This window comes from Nicotiana tabacum, chromosome 22 (genome assembly GCF_000715075.1).
Source record: "Nicotiana tabacum cultivar K326 chromosome 22, ASM71507v2, whole genome shotgun sequence".
Classification (NCBI taxonomy): domain Eukaryota; kingdom Viridiplantae; phylum Streptophyta; class Magnoliopsida; order Solanales; family Solanaceae; genus Nicotiana; species Nicotiana tabacum.
This window is the reverse complement of record NC_134101.1, coordinates 51369243-51393122: the sequence shown is the minus strand read 5'-3', so window position 1 is coordinate 51393122 and position 23880 is coordinate 51369243. Positions and strand designations below refer to the sequence as shown.

The 23880-nt window shown below is 35.8% G+C and overlaps 1 protein-coding gene across 1 annotated transcript; it reads right to left on the bottom strand.

Annotated features, from left to right (window-relative positions):
• Positions 1-16954: 16954 nt before the first annotated feature.
• LOC107831369 (zinc finger CCCH domain-containing protein 34) lies at positions 16955-22540 on the bottom strand. The gene is made up of 3 exons (XM_016659134.2): positions 22198-22540; positions 21325-21435; positions 16955-18771 (listed from the first exon to the last, which is right to left on the bottom strand). Exons 1-3 carry the CDS (start codon positions 22267-22269, stop codon positions 17293-17295), a joined length of 1662 nt encoding a protein of 553 aa, XP_016514620.2. The 5' UTR covers positions 22270-22540; the 3' UTR covers positions 16955-17292.
• Positions 22541-23880: the final 1340 nt, after the last annotated feature.

Sequence of the window (23880 nt, the reverse complement as noted above, 5' to 3'; positions counted from 1 at the left end):
ATTTATTGCCTCATCTATGCTATATTGTGGTTATGTAACTTGTCGGGGTGTTTGGTTTTGGGTTCGGGTGAGTTTCAGAGTAAAATAGGACATATATAGCCTGTTTGGCCAAGCTTCTCCATGTTCAAAAGCACTTCTTTTTTTTTTTATTTAAAAAAAAGTGTTTTTTTTTCAAATTTGAAGTGTTTGGCAAAGCTTTTAGGAGAAAAAAAAGTGCTTCTGAGGAGAAGCAGAAGCAGTTTTGGAGAAACAGAAAAAAGTAGCTTCTTCCGAGAAGTACTTTTTTGAAAAGCACTTTTGAGAAAAATACACTTATGATCACTTTTTAAAAGCTTGGCCAAACACTAATTGTTGCTTAGAAGTACTTTTTAAATTGATTAGTCAAATACAAACTACTTATCACCAAAAGTACTTTTAAAAAAAGTACTTCTCAAAATAAGCTAATTTTTCCAGTTTGGCCAAACAGGCTAATAGTCCCTAAGTTGGAGGTTTAGGTTGTAAAAGTTTACTGTAGTTTTACTTGTGTGAAGATGACTCCGGATTGGAGTTTTGATGGTTCCAATAGATCCGTATGGTGATTTTGGTCTTAGGAGCGTATCCGGATGTTGATTTGGAGGTCTGCAGGTCGTTTCTGCATGAATTGGCGAAAGTTGAAAAATGAAAGATTTTGGAAAGTTTGACTGGGAGTTGAATTTATTGATATCAGGGTCGGATCCCGATTCTGGAAGTTGAAATAGGTCCATAATATCAATTATGACTTGTGTGCGAATTTTGAAGTCAATCAGAGTTGATTTGGTATGAATCAACATCGGTTTCAGAATTTGGAAGTTCATAATTCATAGGCTTGAATTTGGGTTGTAATTCGTAGAATTACTTTATTTGATGTGACTTTAGGCCTCTAGTAGGTCCGTTATGTGTTTTGGAACTTGTTGGTATATTCGGACCGGGTCCCGGGGGCTCAAGGTGTGAATCAGATTGAAGTCAGATCATTGTTGGACTTAGTGTTTTGCTGAAGTATTGTTGTTCTGGTGTCATCGCACCTGCGGAGGGTTTGGCTGCAGGTGCGGACATGCAGGTCCTCCATGGTCATCGCATAAGTAGAGGAGCCCAGCCCATTCCTGGGTTCACAAGTGTGGATGCCTGGGCGCAGATGCGCTTCCGCAGGTGCGAGGTTCTTTTCCATAGCAGCGGAATTGGGAAGGCCTTGTGTAGGACCGCATGTGCGGTCTAGTCTCCACAGAAACGGGCTCGTGTAACGCCCCAAACCTAGGGGCATAGCTGGCACCCGATGTCGTACTGGCTCGAGCGAACCACATTGTAACTCATGATCGTTCGACCAGTACATAGGTCGAGTTGGCTAAACTCATTCTTTCTGTGACCATCATGGGCCAACATGGACACCACTCGTAATGCATAACTGTAAGTGGGCAAATGCTATATCAGTGATCCATCATACTTAAAACATGAATACATCCGTCAAAGCCTCTGACATACTGTACAAAATGAACCTGTGTCTACAAAGCCTATAAGAGTATTTGACATCAAATGGGACAGGGCCCCGGCCTACCCATAAGTCTATAGTAAAACTCTGACACGATGACTTATATACTCGGCTGCACTCCAAATGAAGTGGAGTTTTACTGATCCTTTGCCGAATGCTAACCTTGTCTACTATGGGGGCTCGTCAAACTGATTACATACACCTGTAGGCATGAATGCAACATCCACAACGAAAAGGATGTCAATATGAATAATGTACCAAGTATATAAATGACATGAAAGAAACATGGAGTAAAGGACTCAACCTGTAAGTCTGAATAGCTTTGTGAATCATGAAACATTTATAATGTCATGCATATGCGTATAAATGTCATATAATGCATATGTATATGCGTACATACCATCATCATGCCTCTGAAGGCATCCCATCATATCATCTCAGCCTCTTTGGGCGAAATCATCAACGTATACTAACTGATCAGGTGATGGTGCGTATATAACGCCATAACTTTTCCACATACCCCATATACATATAATATACGCGTATATAACGCCATCTGGTCATGGATCAATGTACATGTATAAATGAATGCAATGCATAAGAAGTAAGTCAATAAGATCTCTCGGGATGTCATAAGATCAATATGCCTTCGGTTAATATCATGAAATAAACTTTATCAACTTACGTATTTTCTGAGACCCATGAATAGATGATATAATAATAGGACATATGGGGAATCAAGAACATAGGCAACTCTAGTACTTCTAGGAATAGAATCATTTGTGAAAGTTGTGTGCTTGCTCGTTTCGTTGCATCATATGGATCATGCCAAAAGGATAGAAGGGATAGCCTTAACATACCTTAATTGCTCATAGAGCTCGTACAAGGTCGTAGATAAAGAATCAAACTTGGATAAAGAATTATCCTCAAAGTGAAAACGTTGCTGCCAACGCTTCCTTATAACAAAGTAACTTATTCTCAAGATCAAAGTATGAATTTTCCCAAATAAAAGAATGAACTCCTAACTAAAAGTGTTGATATATTTCGTTGGTACAAAAGAAAAGATCGAGAAAGACATAAAGTTGCTTAGCATATATATATACAAACATGAAGCTATCTTTATCATGAAGTAACTTCATCCAAAAAGATATAACAAGTATAAAAACTCTTCTGTGGCCACTCCCCCTTTAAGTATACATATACAAAGATAGTACATTGAATAGGCGGTGTGTGATTAAATAAAGAGAGAAACTTAATCTTCTTATCCAATAATTTGAAATAATATACTATGACATATATATCTATTATGGGAGTAAGTCCACGTGAACCCACCTGGAAGGGTTAAAGAAAATAATTATTTTGTCTTCATCCTAACATAGGACTTTAGAAATATTCAATTTCTAATAAATCATGGGTATTTTATAAGGTTAATACATACAGTAATATTTCATAGAGACGTGAAGATTATGACATTGGTAAAAAATTATATCAAATTCTAATATTTCCCATCTAACCTCAAAAGTCCAAATTTTTGTACTATTAACTCTCAAAATGAGTAAAGATAACTTTTATTTGAGAAAATAATTTCTATCTTTATAACAAAAAAAATCTCATTTATAAACTTTCTCATATCAAGTGTATATCCGAAAATAGTAATAATAGTAACTATCCAAAATTATACTTAATATATATATGTATGTATATATCCTTAGTTCTTTTCTAGAAAGTCACCTAAATAAAGGATCCCAACTAATCTTTCTTGGTAGGCCGTGGGGTACACCCCACTTATACACTTCACTTCAATTCTTAGCAAGCATACTCATCCCAAAATGTGACACCACCACATTATATACATATATTAGTCGCATTTTACTTTAGTTGTCATGGTCCCACGTGGACAAAATAATTCTTGTACTTATCCACTTATAACTAATTTCATATTCTCCAACTTTATACCAATATTTAACCAATTATTCACACAATAATTTCTAGGTCTCATTTCACTTAAATACTAATATACTTCATATACCTTACTATTATGGTCATGTGGTATAACACTAGTCCATAAATATGGGGTATTATAGCTTGGACCATTTTTTTCATCCCACAATGTCAAACTTCGACGAAACTCATTTTCTTCGATTCATTTACCCTCTAACCTTCACGACTTTACTTATCACTTGTTATAAATAGCAAATACTTATAACCTCAAAAATAATCTTGTCCTTGAACTTATATTAATTATCTTACGATAAATCCAACGTACAAAAGTACGGGATGTAATAGCTCGCATGTGCGAGATATTTGTCTGCAGAAGCGAAATTTCCTGACCTTAAGTGGAATTCGTACCTGCAATGGTTTTTTCGTAGGTGTGGCGTCGCAGAAACGGCACCAAGGCCGCATATGTGAGGATCGCTGGGCAGAAATATAAAATTCAAGGGTTTTGATTCACAATTCATTTTGGACTTAGAGAGCTCAGTGGGAGGCGATGTTTCGAGGGTTTTTCAGAGAGATTATTGAGGTAAGGAATCCTAACTCGTTTTTGGTTTATTCACTTGAATCTATTGTTAATTTCATCATTAAATTAGTGTTTTGGAGTTAGAAATTGGGAGAAAATGGTAGAAACGTCTTAGACGAAACTTTTGAGTTTTGAAAGGCGAATTAAGGTCGGATTTGAATAATTCTTGTATGGTTGGACTCGATAGAGAATGGGTCTTCAAATTTTATAATTTTGGTCGGGTTCCGAGATGCGGGCCGGGTTGATTTTTTGGGTCGACTTTTTAATTCTTTGCAAGGATTGTAATTTCATTGTTTGAATTAGTTTCCTATAGTTATATTTATAGAATGAAATTGTTTTGGCTAGATTCGAGCAGTTCGGAGTTGGATAATCGAGGGAAAGACCTTCTAGTTGATTGATTTAGCGTGGTTTGAGGTAAGTGACTTGCCTAACCTTGTGTGGGGAAATTTTCCCTTAGGATTGGTGTTGCATGTAATAATTATGATATGTGGGAGTCGTGTACGCAAGGCGACGAGTGTGTACACGGGCTAAATATGGAAATTTTTGATTTCATCTATGTAGATCCCTTTCATGCATTAATTGTGTTGCCTTAACATGTTATAGTCATCATTTTTATCTAATTTCATATGTCTACTTGTCTTATCTCTTACTTGCTAATTGCTCTACATGTCTAGTTGGAGTTCTTGTTTTCTTTATCCCATATTCATTAATTAACTGTTGGATTCTTTACTTAAAATTTATTCTTGGAATATCTTGTTGTTGAAATTGGTATTGAGTTGCAAAGGCAGTGATTCCTATTGAGGCAAAGTGTTAAGTGGTGAAATATTATTCTATCGAGTTATTCTTCCAGTTGTTATTGTTAAGACTTTGTGTACATTGTGGTTAAGTAGAGGGCTCCTTATTCTGAACTTCTGTTATTATTTGGTTTTTCTGGCAAGTTGTGATATTGGGCACTTTAGGTGCGAATTGTGATATGTTGTGATATTGATACGCATGGGGTGGTATAAGATCTGGGTATTGAAACACATGCGGTGAGATAAGGTGGGCTTGATACGCGTGGCTAGTAGGGGAACTACTAAAAGCCATGTGGTGTGATAAGGTGGGCTAAAATGCAAGATGCTATTTCAGGAAGAATGATTTTCAAAACTAAATATGAAGGCTCTCGCAGTGATATATATAAGGAAAGATTGTGAGTTACTTTTGTGATTTGGGACTACGAGGTGGTACCTCGGTAGTGGCCCTCGTTGATCTTTTCTCTATTTGACGTATTTATCTTGATTGTTTTTTCCTTAACATTTCAATCCTTATTTTCCTTCCGTGTTGTATTATCTGCCTTGATTTTGTGTAGTTAACTTTTGGTAAATTGCTTGTTTGTTTTATTTCCATTGTATTGTTATATCTTTCATCTCATTTCTTATTATTTCCAGTAGGGCATTGACCTGACCTCATCACTACTCTACTGTGGTTAGGCTTGACACTTATTGGGTAGCGTTGTCATGTACTCATGCTACGCTTCAACACATTTTTTTGTGCAGATCCAGGTATTTCCTATCAGTCCCGACACTAGTGAGCGGAGTTTGCATTTAGAGATTTCAAGGTACACCTGCCCTCATCCATAGGCCTCGGAGTCTCCTTCTATCCCTTTTATATCTTTCCTTCTTTACTAGACACAGTTGTATAAAAATGATTTTGTATTGTCATAGATCTTGTGACTTCTATTACGCCGAGTTTTGGGTTATTGTTTACACATTGAGATGTAGAGATTTTCCTTTTATTATATGTTGATGAGTTTTGAGAATTTTAAATTATTGTGCCATTTATTTTCGCATGTTGTTAGGCTTACCTTGTCATAGAGACTAGATGCTGTCACAATATCCTACAACGAGAAATTGGGGTCGTGACAGCTGTACAAGAACAAATGTGATATCTAGAATTGTAACAACTATAGGGGTATCAAGTTATCGAGTCATACCATGAAATTTTGGGAGATGGTGGTGGAAGGGAAGGTAAGGAGGGCGGTGTCTATATCAGAAAATCAGTTCGGGTTCATGCCGAGTCGTTCTACTACGGAAGCTATCCACCTTATCAGGAGGTTGGTGGAACAGTACATAGATAGGAAGAGAGATTTGCACATGGTGTTTATTGACCTAGAGAAGGCGTATGACAAGCTCCCAAATGGACGTTCTGTGGAGGTGCCTGGAGGTGAAAAGTGTGTCGGTAGCTTATATTAGGGCGATAAAGGATATATATGATGGAGCTAAGACTCGGGTTAGGACTGTGGGAGGTGACTCAGAGCTTTTTTCAGTGGTTATGGGGTTACACCAAGGATCTGCGCTCAGCCCGTTCTTATTTGCCCTGGTAATGGACGCACTGACACACCATATTCAAGGGGAGGTGTCATAGTTTGTGTTGTTCGCTGTTGATATAGTTCTGATTGATGAGACACGAGGCGGCGTTAACGAGAGACCGGAGGTATGGAGGCAGGCCCAGGAGTCTAAAGGTTTCAAGTTGAGTAAGACTAAGACAGAATATTTAGAGTGTAAGTTCAGCGACGTGGCAGGGGAAGCGCACATGGATGTGAGGCTTGACTCACAAGTCATCCCTAAGAGAGAAAGTTTCAAGTACCTATGGTCAATTATCCAAGGAGATGGGGAGATCGACGGGGATGTCACGCACCGTATCGTAGTGGGGTGAATGAAATGAAGGTTAGCGTCTGGAGTCCTGTGTGACAAGAATGTGCCATCAAAACTTAAAGGTAAGTTCTATTGAGCGATGGTTAGACCGGCCATGTTGTATGGGACTAAGTGTTGGCCAGTCAAGATTTCACATATCTAGAAGATGAAAGTAGTAGAAATGAGGATGTTGAGATGGATGTGCGGGCATACTAGGATGGATAAGATTAAGAATGAGGATATTCGGAAAAGGGTGAGCGTGGATCCCTTGGACGATAAGACGCGGGAAGCGAGGCTTAAATGGTTCGGGCATGTGTGGAGGAGAAGCCTAGATGCCCCGGTTAGGAGGTGTGAGCTGTTGACTCTGGCAGGTACGAGAAGAGGTAGATGTCGGCCTATGAAGTATTGGGGCGAGGTGATCAGGCAGGATATGGTGCAACTTCAGATTTTCGAGGACATGAACCTTGATAGGATGGTGTGGAGGTCGAGTATTAGGGTTGTAGGTTAGGGGGTAGTCGGGCATTTTTCCTCGTTGTGCCGGCTAGTCTGATAGTGTTTTGCCTTTCCATTTATTTGCTGTCTTTTACGAAGCTAATACTATTTTTCTGATTTCTGTTGTTGTTACGGATCTATTGTCTCTGAGCCGAGGGTCTCCCGGAAATAGCCTATCTATCTCTCAGGGATAGGGGTAAGGTCTGCGTACACTCTACCATTTCTATACCCTACTAATGGGATTTTATTGGGTTATTGTTATTGTTATTGTTGTTGTTGTTCTTAACATAAAATACACAAAAGTTACAGGCTTCGACCGAACCTGTAGCTCGAATTCTACTTCTCCCTATCCCTAGAAGTTCTAATACTATATATTAATATATGAGGCCTAGTGGTTGGGGGGAGATTTAGGGGTTTCAGGTTCAAATTTCAATAAAGGTAAAAATATTAGGTGGTATTTCTATTTGTTTAAATTTTAGTGGACACAATCCCTGTACTAATGAGAAATAATAAATACCCGTTAAAATTAATCAAAATACATGTAAATCGGTCCGAACAACATTATTAAATAAAATTATGTGGACTGTAGCATGCAATGAGGCGACAAATGCGTGGTTGACAGAATGGATTGAAGTTGGGTTTGGTTGGTTTACATATCACGAAAATGACTAGTTTTTTATTATAAAAATTCAATAACCACTTTATTCTTTAGTTTTCCTTTGTCATCTAAAATATAATAACTGTTATAAAATAAAGACGGTAAAGTATAGACAAGTATAGAGAGAAACTGATATATTATTCAAACTTCAAATTTCTGTACATAATGAACTGAATTCTCCTCTATTTATAGAAGAAAGGAAGCTGATGTGTAAGCTGCTACTGCAAGCTACTGTGTAAGCTGCTTGTAAGCTGCTACTCTAAACTGTTGTGCCAGATATAGATAATCTTCTATCATAGGTAATATTTATCCATAACGGAGTACCGAAATGATAAGCTTCTTCAGGAGGCTTATTTCCAATAGAGTACTAAATAGATAAATGTATTTATGACGGAGTCTCATATGGATAAACTTCTTTAGGAAGCTTATTTACAACGGAGTACTAAATGAACATCCATAATATAATATATTCATAACACTCCCCCTTGGATGTTCATTAGAAGATAATGTGCCTCGTTAAAACCTTACTAGAAAAAATCCCGTGGGAAAAACTCCTAGTGAAGGAAAAAGAGTACACATATTTAGTAATACGCATTGCTAGCTGCCTCATTAAAAACCTTATAAGGAAAACCCTGTGGAAAAAAATCTTAATAAGGAAAAAAAAGTACATCGCGTATTTTACTCCCCCTCATGAAAACCTTGTTTCAAATATTTAAGTCTCCGCATTCCAATCTTGTATACCATCTTCTCAAAAGTTGAAATTGGTAAAGATTTGGTGAATAAATCTGCCGGATTGTCACTTGAACGGATTTGTTGCACATCAATGTCACCATTTTTCTGAAGATCGTGTGTGTAGAATAATTTTGATGAAATGTGCTTCGTTCTATCTCCTTTTATAAATCCTCCCTTCAATTGGGCTATGCATGCAGCATTGTCTTCGTATAAAATTGTGGGTCTTTTCTCACATTCCAAATCATATTTTTCTCGAATAAAATAAATTATTGATCTCAACCATACACATTCCCTACTTGCTTCATGAATGGCTATTATTTCAGCATGATTTGAAGAAGTAGCAATAATAGATTGTTTTGTGGAGCGCCATGATATGATAGTACCTCCACATGCAAACACGTACCCGGTCTGAGATCTAGTTTTATGGGGATCAGATAAATAACCTGCATTTGCATAACCAACAAGATCTGCACTATCTTTGTTAGCATAAAATAAACCCATATCAAGAGTTCCCTTTAAATATCGCAATATATGCTTAATCCCGTTCCAATGTCTCCGTGTAGGAGAAGAGCTATATCTTGCTAGTAAATTAACAGAAAATGCTATGTCAGGCCTTGTAGCATTAGCAAGATACATAAGTGCACCAATTGCACTGAGATAGGGTGTTTCAGGACCCAGGAGTTCCTCATCCTCTTCTGGAGGTCGGAACGGGTCCTTATTCACTTCAAGTGATCGAACAACCATTGGTGTACTCAATGGGTACGCTTTATCCATGTAAAAGCATTTTAAGACCCTTTCTGTATAGGCAGATTGATGCATAAAGATCCCATTTGCTAAATATTTAATTTGCAGTCCAAGACAGTTTTGTCTTTCCAAGATCTTTCATCTCAAATTCTTTCTTAAGATATTCAATTGTCTTTTGGAGCTCTTCTGGAGTTCCAACAAGATTTATGTCATAAACATAAATAGCAAGTATAACAAATTCTAATGCCATTTTCTTTATAAAAATACATGGATAAATAACATCATTTATGTAACCCTCTTTCAACAAATATTCACTGAGGCGATTATACCACATGCGGCCAGATTATTTTAAACCGTACAAAGATCTTTATAATCTGATTGAGTACATTTCCCGAGATTTTGAATATGCTTCAGGCATTTTAAATCCTTCAGGGATTTTCATGTAAATCTCATTATCAAGTGACCCGTACAGATAAGCTGTAACCACATCAATCATATGTATTTCAAGCCTTTCACGTAAGTCTAAACTGATGAGATATCGAAATGTTATGGCATCCATAACGGGTGAATATGTTTCTTCATAATCGACTCCAGGTCGTTGTGAGAATCCTTGTGCGACAAGGCGAGCCTTGTATCTTTCAACTTCATTTTGCTCATTCCTTTTTCGCACAAAAACCCATTTATGACCAACTGATTTTATACCAGCAGGTGTTTGGACTACTGGTCCAAAGACCTCTCTTTTAGCAAGTGCGTTCAATTCTGATTGAATTGCCCCTTGCCATTTTGGCCAATCAGATCTTTGTTGACATTCTTCGACAGATCGGGGTTCAAAATCCTCACTATCTTGCATAATGTTAAGTGTAACATTATATGCAAAAATATTATCCACCACTATTTCAGATCGATTTAAATTAATCCCATCACCAGTAGAACTTATTAAAAGTTCTTCGCTCACTTGAGTCTCGGGTTTATTGATTTCTTCAGGAATCTCATAACTAATCAGATCTTGGGTCTCTTCAGGAGATCCCTTCATAATATCATTTTGATCATTTGTCGATTTTCTTTTTCTAGGATTTCGATCCTTAGAACCCATAGGCCTACCACGCTTCAGGCATGCTTTAGGTTTACTAGCTCTCATGCTAATAGATGGTCCTGCTGGGACATCAATTCAGATATGCACATTCTCTGCAAGGATATGTGACTTAGTTATCCTTTTCAAATCAGTAAATGCGTCTGGCATTTGATTTGCTATATTCTGTAAATGGATGATCTTCTGGATCTCCTGATTACATATAGGGGTACGTGGATCAAAGTGAGATAATGATGAAACTTTTCACACAATTTCTCTTTTGATTTCCTTTTTCTCTCCCCTAATTGTGGGAAATTTGTTTCATCAAATCGACAATCTGCAAATCGAGCAGTAAATAAATCTCCCGTTAATGGTTCAAGATAGCGAATAATAGAGGGTGATTCAAACCCAATATATATTCCTAACCTTCTTTGGGGGCCCATCTTACTGCGCTGTGGTGGTGTTACTGGCACATATACAGCACATCCAAAAATTCGTAGATGGACAATATTTGGTTCATGACCAAAAACTAATTGTGACGGAGAATATTTATTATAATGTATTGGTCTGAGACGGATAAGTGATGCTGCGTGCAAGATAGCAAGGCCCCAAACAATAGTGGGCAATTTTGTTTTCATAAGTAGTGGTCTTGCTATCAATTGCAGTCGTTTAATAAATGACTCTGCAAGGCCATTTTGAGTATGAATATAAGCTACCGGATGTTCAACTTTTATCCCAACTGATAGACAGTAATCATCAAAAGCTTGAGATGAGAATTCTCCAGCATTATCAAGGCGAATAGCCTTTATAGGATAATCTGGGAATTGTGCCCTTAATCGAATTATTTGGGCTAATAACTTTGCAAATGCCAGGTTGTGAGATGATAATAGGCACACATGAGACCATCTTGAAGATGCATCTATTAGGACCATAAAATCCACTTGGTGGGTGAATAGGTCCATATATATCCCCATGTATACGTTCTAAGAAGGTAGGGGACTCAATGCCAACCTTCATTGGTGATGGTCTAGTGATCATTTTGCCTTGATAACAAGCATCACAAGAAAATTCATTATTTGTAAGAATCTTCAAGTTCTTTAATGGATGCCCACTCGAATTTTCAGTAATTCGTCTCATCATTATTGATCCAGGATGGCCCAAACGGCCATGCCAAAGCACAAAAGTATTTGAATCAGTAAACTTGCGGTTTACGATAGAGTGTGCTTCAACTGTACTAATCTTTGAATAATATAAGCCAGAAGATAAAGTTGGTAACTTTTCTACAATGCATTTCTGGCCAGAAATATTCTTTGTAATACAAAGATATTCCATATTCATTTCATCTATTGTCTCAACATGATACCCATTTCGGCGGATATCTATAAAACTCAACAGTTTCTTCGGGACTTGGAGGAGTACAATGCATTGTCGATAATAAGTTTTGTTCCCTTAGACAGAAATACAATAGCTCTTCCGGAGCCTTCAATCAAACTTATATTACCAGAAATTGTAGAAACATTTGCTTTTTCCTTATGCAAATAAGAAAAGTATTTATGGCATGAGTTGTTCCACTATCAACTATACAAATATCTTCATGATTGGTCTTTGATCCAAACATAATTTGAGGATTATCAATATTCTTCAAAATGACATAAACAAAATAAATATGATAGTAAACATTATAACTTTTATTTATGTACAACAATTACATAACTATACTATCTACTACAAATAACAAAAATTAAAATATTTACATCTCTACAGATTCACTACCGATCACATGACTTGTTTCTCCTTCTGGGAGTGCAAAGTAATCAGCTACATCCAAATGCATGAAGTCTAAATTATCTTCAGAAATAAAATTTGCTTCAGCATTTTTCTCTGTCTTCTTCAGGGAAGCTTGATATAGCTCAATCAGGTGCTTTGGCGTACGGCATGTACGTGACCAGTGCTCTTTTCCTCCACATCTATAGCATGCATTTTCTGGCTTTGCTTCTTGCACCGCTTCATGCTTTTGTTCCTTTCTTTTCCACTGCTGGTGGTGAGGAGAGTTCTTTGGTGCATTATTATTATCACGATTAGAGTTTCCTCCCCGACCACGGCCATGACCATGACTGAGGCCACGTCCTCTTCCACATTTAGCTTGGTGGAAGTTTGTATCATTCACTTTAGGGAATGGACAAGAACCAGTAGGCCGGCTTTCATGGTTTTTCATTAATATCCCATTCGGTTGCTCGGCTACAAGAAGATGTGAGATAAGTTCAGAATACTTTTTGAATCCCATCTCTCGATATTGCTGCTGTAGGAGCATATTCGAGGCATGAAAAGTGGTGAAAGTTTTTTTCAACATATCATGATCAGTAATATTATCACCACATAGTTTCAATTGGGAAATAATTCTAAACATAGCAGAATTATACTCACTGATAGATTTAAAATCTTGTAGCCTTAGATGAGTCCAATCATAACATGCCTGTGGAAGAACGATCATCTTCAGGTGGTCATATCTATCTTTCAAATTACTCCACAGTATGACTGGATCTTTAACAGTAAGATATTCTATTTTCAGGCCCTCATCAAGGTGATGGCGTAGGAATATCATTGATTTGGCACGGTCTTGGTTTGATGCCTGATTTTTATCTTTGATGGTGTCTGCCAGACCCATCGCATCAAGATGAATTTCGGCATCAAGCACCCAAGACTTATAGCTTTTGCCCGATATATCCAGGGCTACAAACTCAAGTTTAGAAAGATTTGACATTATTTAGAAAAAGAAAGTTCGTACCTCTGATACTTTCAAAGTATTTTCTCGAGATGGCAGAGTCTCGTGCTGGATAACGTGTTATAAAATAAAGACTGTAAAGTAAAAACAAGTATAGAGAGAAACTGATATATTATTCAAACTTCAAACTTCTGTACATAATGAACTGAATTCTCCTCTATTTATAGAAGAAAGGAAGCTGCTGTGTAAGCTGCTACTGCAAGCTGCTGTGTAAGCTGCTTGTAAGCTGCTGCTCTAAACTGTTGTGCCAGATATAGATAATCTTCTATCATGGTTAATATTTATCCATAACGGAGTACCGAAAGGATAAGCTTCTTCAGAAGGCTTATTTCCAATAGAGTACTAAATAAATAAATGTATTTATGACAGAGTCTCATATGGATAAACTTCTTCAGGAAGCTTATTTATAACGGAGTACTAAATGAACATCCATAATATAATATATTCATATCAATAACATAATTTTCTATGTAAACTAATAGATGTTTCCATCCAAGACAATGGTCTACAGCCATCAACTCTTGTTGCTTTAGGTGGCCAAACTTGGAAACTTAAGAATCAATTAATTAAATCTTAACTTTCCAAATTAAAGTAAATCTTCCACTTAAGAGAGATAAGTAGAGAGTTTCTGAACTAAAAATGTTTAAATTCCATACTAACGCATAATATAGGAAATTAATGCGAGTTAGGCATTTAATCGAACAATTATCATATTTGTGATGTTTCAAAATGGACCAGATCTTTTGGCACCGTGCTTAATATTTAATTAATTTGTTTGCGAAAAGTCATAACCATTAGAAGCAGCACCCAAGAACTTTCTTGAACCTTCAAGCTGTCTCAAATATTCAAGAAAGGCCATATTTGCTATAATGGGGAGAGATCTAGTAGGAAATATTTAAAAAGAACAGTTTGATGTATGGACAGTCGGGTAAGGACTAAACTTTATTAGATTTATTGTATGTAATTTTATTATATAATAATATTTTTTTATAAGAACTTATTTTTACGGCTTGAATAGTAATCTCCTCGTCACGACGACAAACAACTATCTTACTTGCTCCCAAGCTTTCCTTCATTTAGAGTAGAGAAACATTTCTATTTTGAAAAATTTGAACTTCTTCTCTATGCATAAACATGAAATTTTTTTCACACAAGAAAAGAAGGTAAAGCAATATAATAAATTAAACATATCTCAAACTTATGTTTACACCAATTAATTAAACAAATAAATTCATGATACATCTTTACGCTTTCAAAATTCATGATGCACCTTTTTTTTCTTTACCTATAGCTAGGGGTGTTCATGGTTTAGTTTGGATCGGGTTTTCCCTAAAAAGAAATCAAACCAAGTAAGTCGGTTCTTCAAATATTGGAACCAAACCAAACTAATTAAGTCGATTTTTTATCGGTTTTTCGGTTATCTTATCGGATTTTTTCTTAAATATGAGACATACACTACCAAACATATATTCCTGCGACTACATTTTCAACGTAACACTATCAAACCAATTGCTCTTTGAGAAATCTATCATTTACCAAGTTATATTGATGATAATTGAATCAAATAATGATGAATAGTTTAAGTACTCAATTAAAAATCGATTATTTTTAACATGAAATAAATTCTTGTACTTAGCAAAAGAAGACTACCAGTCAAACTAGAAGGTAAAGGCAAAGAATTAGACTATTAAAATATAACTAGACTAAAAATACAAACGACTAATATGTACCATAGAATATTATAAACTTTATATAAAAATATACATATATATAGGTATAATAACAAATTTAAATAGCTATTTCATAAAGAAAAGAAGGTAAAGCGATATAATAAATTAAACATATCTCAAACTTACTCATATTCGATGTTTACCCCGATTAATTAAACAAATAAATTCATGATACATGTTTACGCTTTCAAAATTCATGATGCACCTTTTTTTTTCTTTACCCATAGCACTGATAATACTGAACAAGACTACATATAAAGGGTAACAAAAGTTTCATCTTACACTGTTACACAAAAAGGTAAAAAAATAAAAAAATTTAAGTAGATGAGTAAATATCATGTGAAGAAGCATATACATAGTACATAGCCATAAGTAAACACATATAGTACATGCATGAAGAAAAAACACAAAGAAATATGCTATTCTAGAATTCCGAACTCATAAAATTTAAATCTTGGACTTATCTCTGACTATAATATTATGACTTACGTCGCAACATATTTACGTGGTTTGTTGGATTTAACAGGCTTACCAAATATGCCACAAACACCACAACCATATAACTTAGGAGATGGAGGATCAATGGACGGTTCTTTGTAGTTATCTGCAGAACGATAACCAATACGAGGTTTTGGTTCTGACGATGACGAAGATTTTTGTTCTTTTTTCTTGTGTTCTACTTCTTCTTCTTGATCTAATAAGGGGAATTCTTGATTTGAAGATATCAAGGTTAATTTGAGTCAAAAGGATTTGTTCAATCTTGATATACTATAAGAAATTATAAGATATGAAAAGATTGATTAGTTGGGCAATGATGTGATCATAAAATTAATGATATCCCATTTCGTAGTGTTTGAAATTACTTGTTTGCCTTTTCAAATTAGTGAAACTATTTTTTGATGATTTGACATGACTCCGTTATATTGCCAACAATCAAATGATTTAAGTTATATATATTAGCAACATAAAATTTAACTATATGTAGTGACATTATAAATAATTTACATTATCAATGTGTTTTAACTTGTTATAACAAGTAATCCATCTTATTTTTTATGTTACTGATCTATTTCCTATAAACGATTACATATAATTATCTTTTAGATGATTTGATAATATTTTAGATTATTAAAACTCTCAATTTTATTATATGTCCGTAAATGAGAAACTCTAACATATTTCTTACCATTTTTACCAGGTTACCAATTAATCTTCATTGTAGAGATTCACATATAATTCTCTTATAAGGATCGGATTATTACGTTATAAATATTTTTAATGCCGTTGGTATATAGAACTTAACTCAATTATTTTAGGTGCATAATAGGCTCTTAGACAGTCAAAGTTGGGAACATTTGGCTTTGGTAATATCATTAAATTAGATAATCTGATTTCAATCTGTGACTCAATCCGACAAGTAGGTTAGATATGAAGGTAGTAAACCAAGACTGAGGAAGCAAAAATTATGGAAGATAGTAAAAATTATATAAAAGTAGCAGCCAGTTGAATAGAAAATCCAATTTCCATGAAAAATATGAGTAAAATAAGATGTCACTAGCAAATATAGTGATTTTTTTATTTTAAATCTTCCAGATTATTTCGATGTGATGATTTGATTATTTGACAAAAGTCTCAAATATTACGCAAAGTTTTTCCTCTTGCTATTTGTTTTAATCCACGTTTTGGTAACGAGTTAGAAGTTAATGAAGTTTACTATAGTACGGAGTGATTTAATCCGAACGTATTAATATGTCAAGTAACTATTTGAAAAATATAAGATTTTCCAATGAATTAATAACTAAAGTAAAAAATAAATTAATCATTTTTTGATTTCCTATCGGATCAGTACCAGTCTCAGACCCCAACTAATCCGGATTTGTGCCGGAAAGTCTTACAATGGGGTAAAACACTCTTCTACCAAATGAAACTTCATTTCCTAGGCTTGAATTCAAGACTTCTAGTTTAGGATGAATTAATGTTTAAACAATATCAACAATAATAATAACAACAACATCAACAACAAAAAAAAAAAAAAAATCTAATGTAATCCCACAAGTGAAGTTTGGAGAGGGTAATGTGCACACTGACCTTACTCATATCTTGGGAGGTAAAGAGACTGTTTCCAAAATCATCATCACAGTAAAAGGCTATATTCATCTACCTATGCTACTCCATTGCACAATTTCTTCTAGCAAATACTTATGACACATGCATGTACTGGTTGTTTCAAAAATCTTTTGAAGTTTCAAGCACCCCTACAAAAAAATTTACCATGTTCACTTCCATTTAACACTGTCAAAACAAAACTTTGAACCAAGCTACAGTAAAGCTTTTCCAAACCTAGGTTTTCATATTATCCTACAGATATCCTATCAGACATGTTTCATCAAGCTACTAATTGTTTGAGGTCACAAATGAACCCAGCCTCCTTTTGTCTTTGAGAATTTCACTGAGAGGTTTTGGACCTAGAAAATCGTCTCTTTCACTTCCTCCAGATGGCCCTGTTGTCGCAAAAGAATTCCAATCTTCTCTTCCCCTTACCTTTTCTTCTCTACTTTGAGCTAGTGACTTGGGTGCACTAAAGATCTTAGGAACTTCAGTCAATCGCTTCCTAGAAGCCATCCTCCCAGGGGGTTCATTTGCAAAAGGTCGCGACCTGCCCCGTCTCCTCTCCTTGAAATGCTGCTGTCTGTAACTGCTTCCTTGAGATTGTCTCAACTTTTTCGTGTGATTGGCGTCCTCCAGAAGAGTGCCATCGTCAAAGCCGGAGGAGAAAGAAGGATTGCTTTCCACTTTTGAAGCCAGTCTTTGAGGCAACCACCGAGAACCCTGTGGGCGACGCCTATCCCAGCGTTGCTCACGATCATTCAACCTAGACAGGTCTAACCTTCTAGACAAGTGATTTGGAGGATCACTTTCAATGACTCGCCGCTTCTTCAGAAGGTCCCGAAGGTCCACATTGCCTCTGCCACGATAAGCTAGTTCTCTAGGCAACTTTCTTTTATGTGGTACACTCTGTCTTACATGAGCAGGGACAACGATTTCTCTTGCATATTCATTTACTTCATGATTCTCAACATTATTATAATAAGAATTGTCTAGTTCTTCGTCGGACACAATTCTCATGTCTGGATATGCAGGATCATACTCAAGGTTGTCCTCAAAATCATATCCAGCAAACCGCACATCAAGCTCCCTATCTTCCATATCATGCTGCAGTAGGTAACTGTGATCATCTTCGTGACTTAAGCCTTCTACCCTATCATCAACAAGAACATCAAAACCAGGAGACGATTCCAACCACTCCTCTCTCTCCACATTGTCCTCCACTTCTTCGTCTGAGCTCCCGTTGGGGGACAAATTGGATCCTCCTTGGGCAAAGCCTTCAGCAGGGACCAACGAATTTAACCTTACTGCAGTAGCTTCTTCAGAAGGAGATCCTGAAGTCTCACGAGAAGCACTCTCCTCACCAACATTGTTACACATTGAATGAAGATCCACTTTTGACTTGATATATTCATGTGCTGCTGTCTTGGACCCAGTTTCAGAGGAATTAGAGTGCTTCTGTGCTGCTGCCTTAGACCCAGTTTCAGAGGAATTAGAGTGCTTCTGTGCTGATGCAGGACCAGTTTCACTTCCTGCAGATGTCTTTTTCTCAGCTGTTGGTCCATCAGGGACTCCAGATGCTATTTTTGAGGATCTCCATGCCGTTGTACCATCATCAGGTCCATGCAGAAATGAGCATCTTTCACCTTTATTGCAATAGCTATTGAAATAGAAGTAACAGGGAACATTTGTCTTGTTAACAGGCACGGCCGTTTTACTGTGCGGAGGAGCAGATTCAGATGATGTCTCAGCACGGCTCTCCAATGGCTGAGGAAGAACAGGAAAAAATTAACACAATCAAAGAATTAAAAATAACAAGTTCAAGAAGCAATTTTATACAGGTCAGAAACAAGGACATGAAAGATAAGAGAAACATTACTTTAAAGCATCTAATTTCTTGTTAGCTAGGTACTTAAATAACCCAATTAAGTCGTACAAGGCAATGACCAACCAAACGAGAAAACAGATGCAAAAACTTTCACTCGGGAAGATCTAACGACCAGTCTCCAGGTACTTTTTCTTTGTTTTTTGGGGTATGGTAAATCCACCTCCGAAACCGGCCTGCCTAACACTTACCTTTATCCGCTTTGCTTCCTTAATGAGCCGAATTTCCCAATCTCATTCTTGGAGGTGGGTGGTCCCGAAAGGCGAAAACTGCTGTTTTCTTTCTATTCTAGTTCTTCTCTCTATACAGATGCTTTTTATACAAGATTCTTAGTTGGTGAGGAAAGAGAATTAGTTTTGACTAAGCTATCCCCCCTCATCAACCAGTCTCCGGTACTTAACTCATTTATACCCCCAAAAGCCTCTTTTCTGTTCCACCAGAAGAAATAATATGAGCACATCTTAGCGCCTTATATATGCATACAGAATTGGTAACATTCGTTTCTGGCAGAATTGAACGTCAAAATCTTACAGCCAAGGGACAATCAAAAGGAGAAAGAATGTTATATGTTAGTGTTCATATGTATAAACCACTTATTAGAAGTGAGGTAGATTACTGAATTCTCCTGTGACTTGAGAACAATGAAGTCATTTGTGTCAGAGTATCAAGAAGGTAAATCCGTCACCAAGGCATTAAGATTCAGGGGAATGAGGGAGCAGATCCAAAGTTTCTTCAACAGATAGAATTTCGAGGAGTTAAAATTATGCTTCTGAACTGATCATGTTGCAGTCTTTTGTATATTAAAGTACTTGAATCCACTTTGCTAGATCTTAAGCAAGTTTTTGCAGAATTATATTGGTATATTCTCATAGCTTACATACAAGCAAGAATCACTATTGTTTCTTTAAATATTTTACGTATGACATGAGGTTTTGAGAACTTCACATAAGAAAACCGTTTAGCAGAAAGGGCTACAGACTGAAATTCTGATGAGTGTTTGCTGTTCTTTTTCAAAGTAACGTCAGTTTCAAGATACTTGCATAAAACCAATACATGAAAAGGAAATATTAATTTCCATTTAAAATATTTACACAACTCCATCAATTCACCACTCCTGCAAGGGAATTTTTGGGCCCCCACACCCTTGGAAGGAGAAGGGACAGGAAATAAGGGAGTGGCTGGGGAGGAAAAGTAAAAGGATACCAAACAAAACAGGCTACCCCAGTTGGACCGCAAGCACAGTACAGTGAATTAAGTTTGCTGAGAAAGCTTTACAGATATAATTTATAGAGTGACGTTTGACGGCATACGGGAATCAATTTGAAAGAGATATCCAATTCTAGATATATTAACGTCATTTATTAAGATTTAGTTAGAGTATATGGTTTCCAGAACATGAAATGATGAGTCAGAACAAGTAAAGAATACACGAGATGTTGGTGAACACTTAAAACGTTTAGATAATTGCACTGGTTTTTTAGTCAGTTTAGTGATTTGGGCACTTCAAGGACTCTTGAGGTTTCAAATATCGTGCTGATCCTACATAATGTTGCACTGTACTTTTCTAAAAAAAATAGAATTTGGAACTTGAGCTCTAAGCTTGTTAAAAATCCCCCCGATGGTTGCCATGCATTTGGCCGAACAGGTCTTGAGGAGCCAATAACTTTTAGGGGAGATCTATATTTCTTGACTGCTGATGGTATCTCGTTTACTTGGCTGACATAGGTCTTGAGGAGCCAGTAATTTTTAGCAGAGATCTGTATTTCTTTTTTTCTTATGATAGGAAATGTGCTTCTTCAACAAGAAGATATATTGTTTTCCCAGTCTTTCACGAGAAGGGTACAATGCAACGTTCTTTCGGAGTAGCAAGATATTTGAAACTTCAGAATCCTTGAAATACCAAATAACCGAAATGATAAAAAAACTAGTGAAATTATCTAAAGGTTTAATTGAACCAAAATCTCTTGAATTCTTACTTGTTTAATCATCCTCTTCATATATCTTTTCTTGGAAATCATCTACTCTAACTAACTCTTAAAATAAAATATGACGTTGATATATCTAGAGCTGGATGTTTTCTTTCAAAATGATTTCCCTTACACCATCAAACAACACTCTATCAAGCATACATGTAAAGCTTTCTCTACATCTAACTGTGGTAGCCTACTTTTAGGTCGTGATGGTTCTACCATTCTAGAACTTAGGTAGACCGTAAACAAAGTGTAATTGTCCTACGTGATAGACTAACACTAATATTCTTAAATTTTGAAAGGGGAAATAGTTACGACTTGTCTGAACTCAACACACTATTTTAAGTTGGGGAGAACATTCAAGCCAAAACAAAAGCATAGTTTATTTTGTTGCATGTACGCATTAATAATACGTCATGAATCAGAAAAGATATCAATTTCAAGGCATTGCAGCTTCGTGCTTACCGGATGCCGAAAAGCGCATGTTGGATTAAGACAGCTTCCTGCCAGCCAGTACCAACAGTCCCTGGGGTTGAGCCTAGCTATCTCACTATGTCGATATTCACATTCTATTCCCTGGTTTTAAAAAAATCCATATCAACAAAACCCAGATTCTCAGATACAACACTTGAAATAATGAGCCAACAACGCACACGAAACAAAGATATTCATGTCATGAGTCAAGAATGCACAGGTAACAAAATACAACAATGACAAATGTTCATTGTATTGAGAACTACTACTCTGATTATTGTGATCCCATCATCTCTAAACCATAATTGATTAGACTTGAACTAAAAAGCAAAAATTATATATCAAAAGAACAATTAAAGACAATAACTACTTAAACAAGAAAATGCGCCAATAGAGCAAACTAATGTAGACAGCTAACTGAATTCACGATCACCAACTCAATTTGCTAGAAAATGTTAACAAAACTCTTCAACCCATTGAATTTCCCTTGCATAAACTCACCACTTAAACACTTAAAATTCAAATGTAAAAGAAAATCCAAGAAACCAACGCAATGTAATCATGACAAAAGATACATCAAACAGTGTATAAAGACCCATACACGCAGAGAACACACACACACACACACACACATTTCCATTTTATACATTACTGTTTGCTAGAAACAAAGTTTAAGATATTAATTTAGAGTTTAAATTAGGCCATGTAAAAGGTAATTGCAGGTAATTCAACATAATCAATTCAACATAGTAACCATTGATTGAACCTAGCGTGAATGATAAATAACCTGCTATAAAGTTATATAGAATTTAAATTTTTAAAAAAGCGAAATTCGAAGAAATGCAAATGAAAAAGGAGAAAAACCTTCTTGCAAGTGAGGGGAGAGGCTAAGAAATAGACACAATCAGTGTTGCGCTTTAACAATTCTTCCTCCATTTTCTCTCCCACAAATTGATTGATTATACAAAATGTTCAAATTTCACAGCATTACGTACAATATATAACTCGATGAAATGTGAAATTCTCAACTCTGATTAAAAACAAACCCTCGACAGTGTTCTATATATACACATATACATACATGATACAACTAGCACATTGAGAGGTGTAAGGGGTAGGGTCCCGGGGGGGGGGGGTTACAAAAGAGGGGGTGGTGCTTTCGAGTTTATAGAAGCACGCTTGGGGCTTTGTATTAATTTTATGTTATTTTTTGGGTTATGGTCCTTGCATTTTAAGCATGTTTCAGTATGGTATTTTTTTTCTTCTTTTTTTTTTTTGGTTTTTGCATCCGCTAATTAGAATTCGCCTCACATAATGTTAATTAAAGAAAAAAACTCTCCCTACTTGGTGAATAGTATAGTACTTCCTCTGATTTCGTTTTTGTATGTCAGCTTATTAAGAATATAATACATTTATATGATAGATAATTTTAACGTAATTTTTTTTATTATAGCCTTAGTGAGAAAGTTTTTATTCTCGGGCGAATATTATGGTAAATCAAGTTTCAAAAAAAATTACTTTCTTGTTTGAAAATATGTATTTAGTTGAATTGATTACATAAATTGAAATGGTTAAAGTACCTTTCTATTGACATGTTATATTTTTCATTGCACACTTTTCTTTTCCTAATAAAGATTGCTTGTAAATTAATAAAATTATTCGAGAAATCAATCGGTTAATTACTTACACCAAAATGGCAAGCTAGGTACATTACAGTTGAAAATTAGGTGTGATTGGTTAAATGAATTTTTTTATAGTCGTTTCACTTCATTTAGAGTACTAGGAAAGTTCAACTCAAATTACTCTCTAGTTTTTTTTTTCTTAACCATTTGAATCAAATTACTCTAAGATAATATTGAGCTTATCTTATGCATGTGAAGGGTACCACTTTTCTAGAATTTTTATATAAAATATATAGTTTTGTTGATATTATTTTTGTATTGAACATTTGTATAGTTGTTGTTTAATATCTAACTCAAAAAATGGGACTTAATTGATTTTATGGATTTAACAAAATAGAAGTGTTGGGCCATCTGCCTATCAATCTTTACCTATTGCTGGGTCGAACTACTCCAACACCAATTCCTTAGATATTGATTGGAAAAGGATATTTACACAAATAGCCGATCATATTACTATTTATTTTTTCTATTCATATACATAGATTATACACATATAATATATATATTATGCATATATTATACATCAACCGGCTACTTTTAGTTTAAACGATTGGGTGAAGACTATTTAGGTTAATTCTTCTTAAAATTGGCCCGTAATAAATTGGACAAATAGGTAGGGATGGCAATGTGACGATGCTGGTTTAAGTCTATGCGGGGCGGTTGTGATGGAACACAATTGCGGGGCAGGGCGAATGCGGTGTGGGTTGAAATAATTTTTTTAAAATTTTAGCGGGTGCGGGCCGATTGCGGGTTTTACTTTTTTTGTACCAGCTCCATTTCTGTTAAATGCACTAACTTTGTGGTTCCACTCAACCACTTTCCATCGACTTTGTCTTTCGACTCTCGTTATCTAAATTTAGCTTCT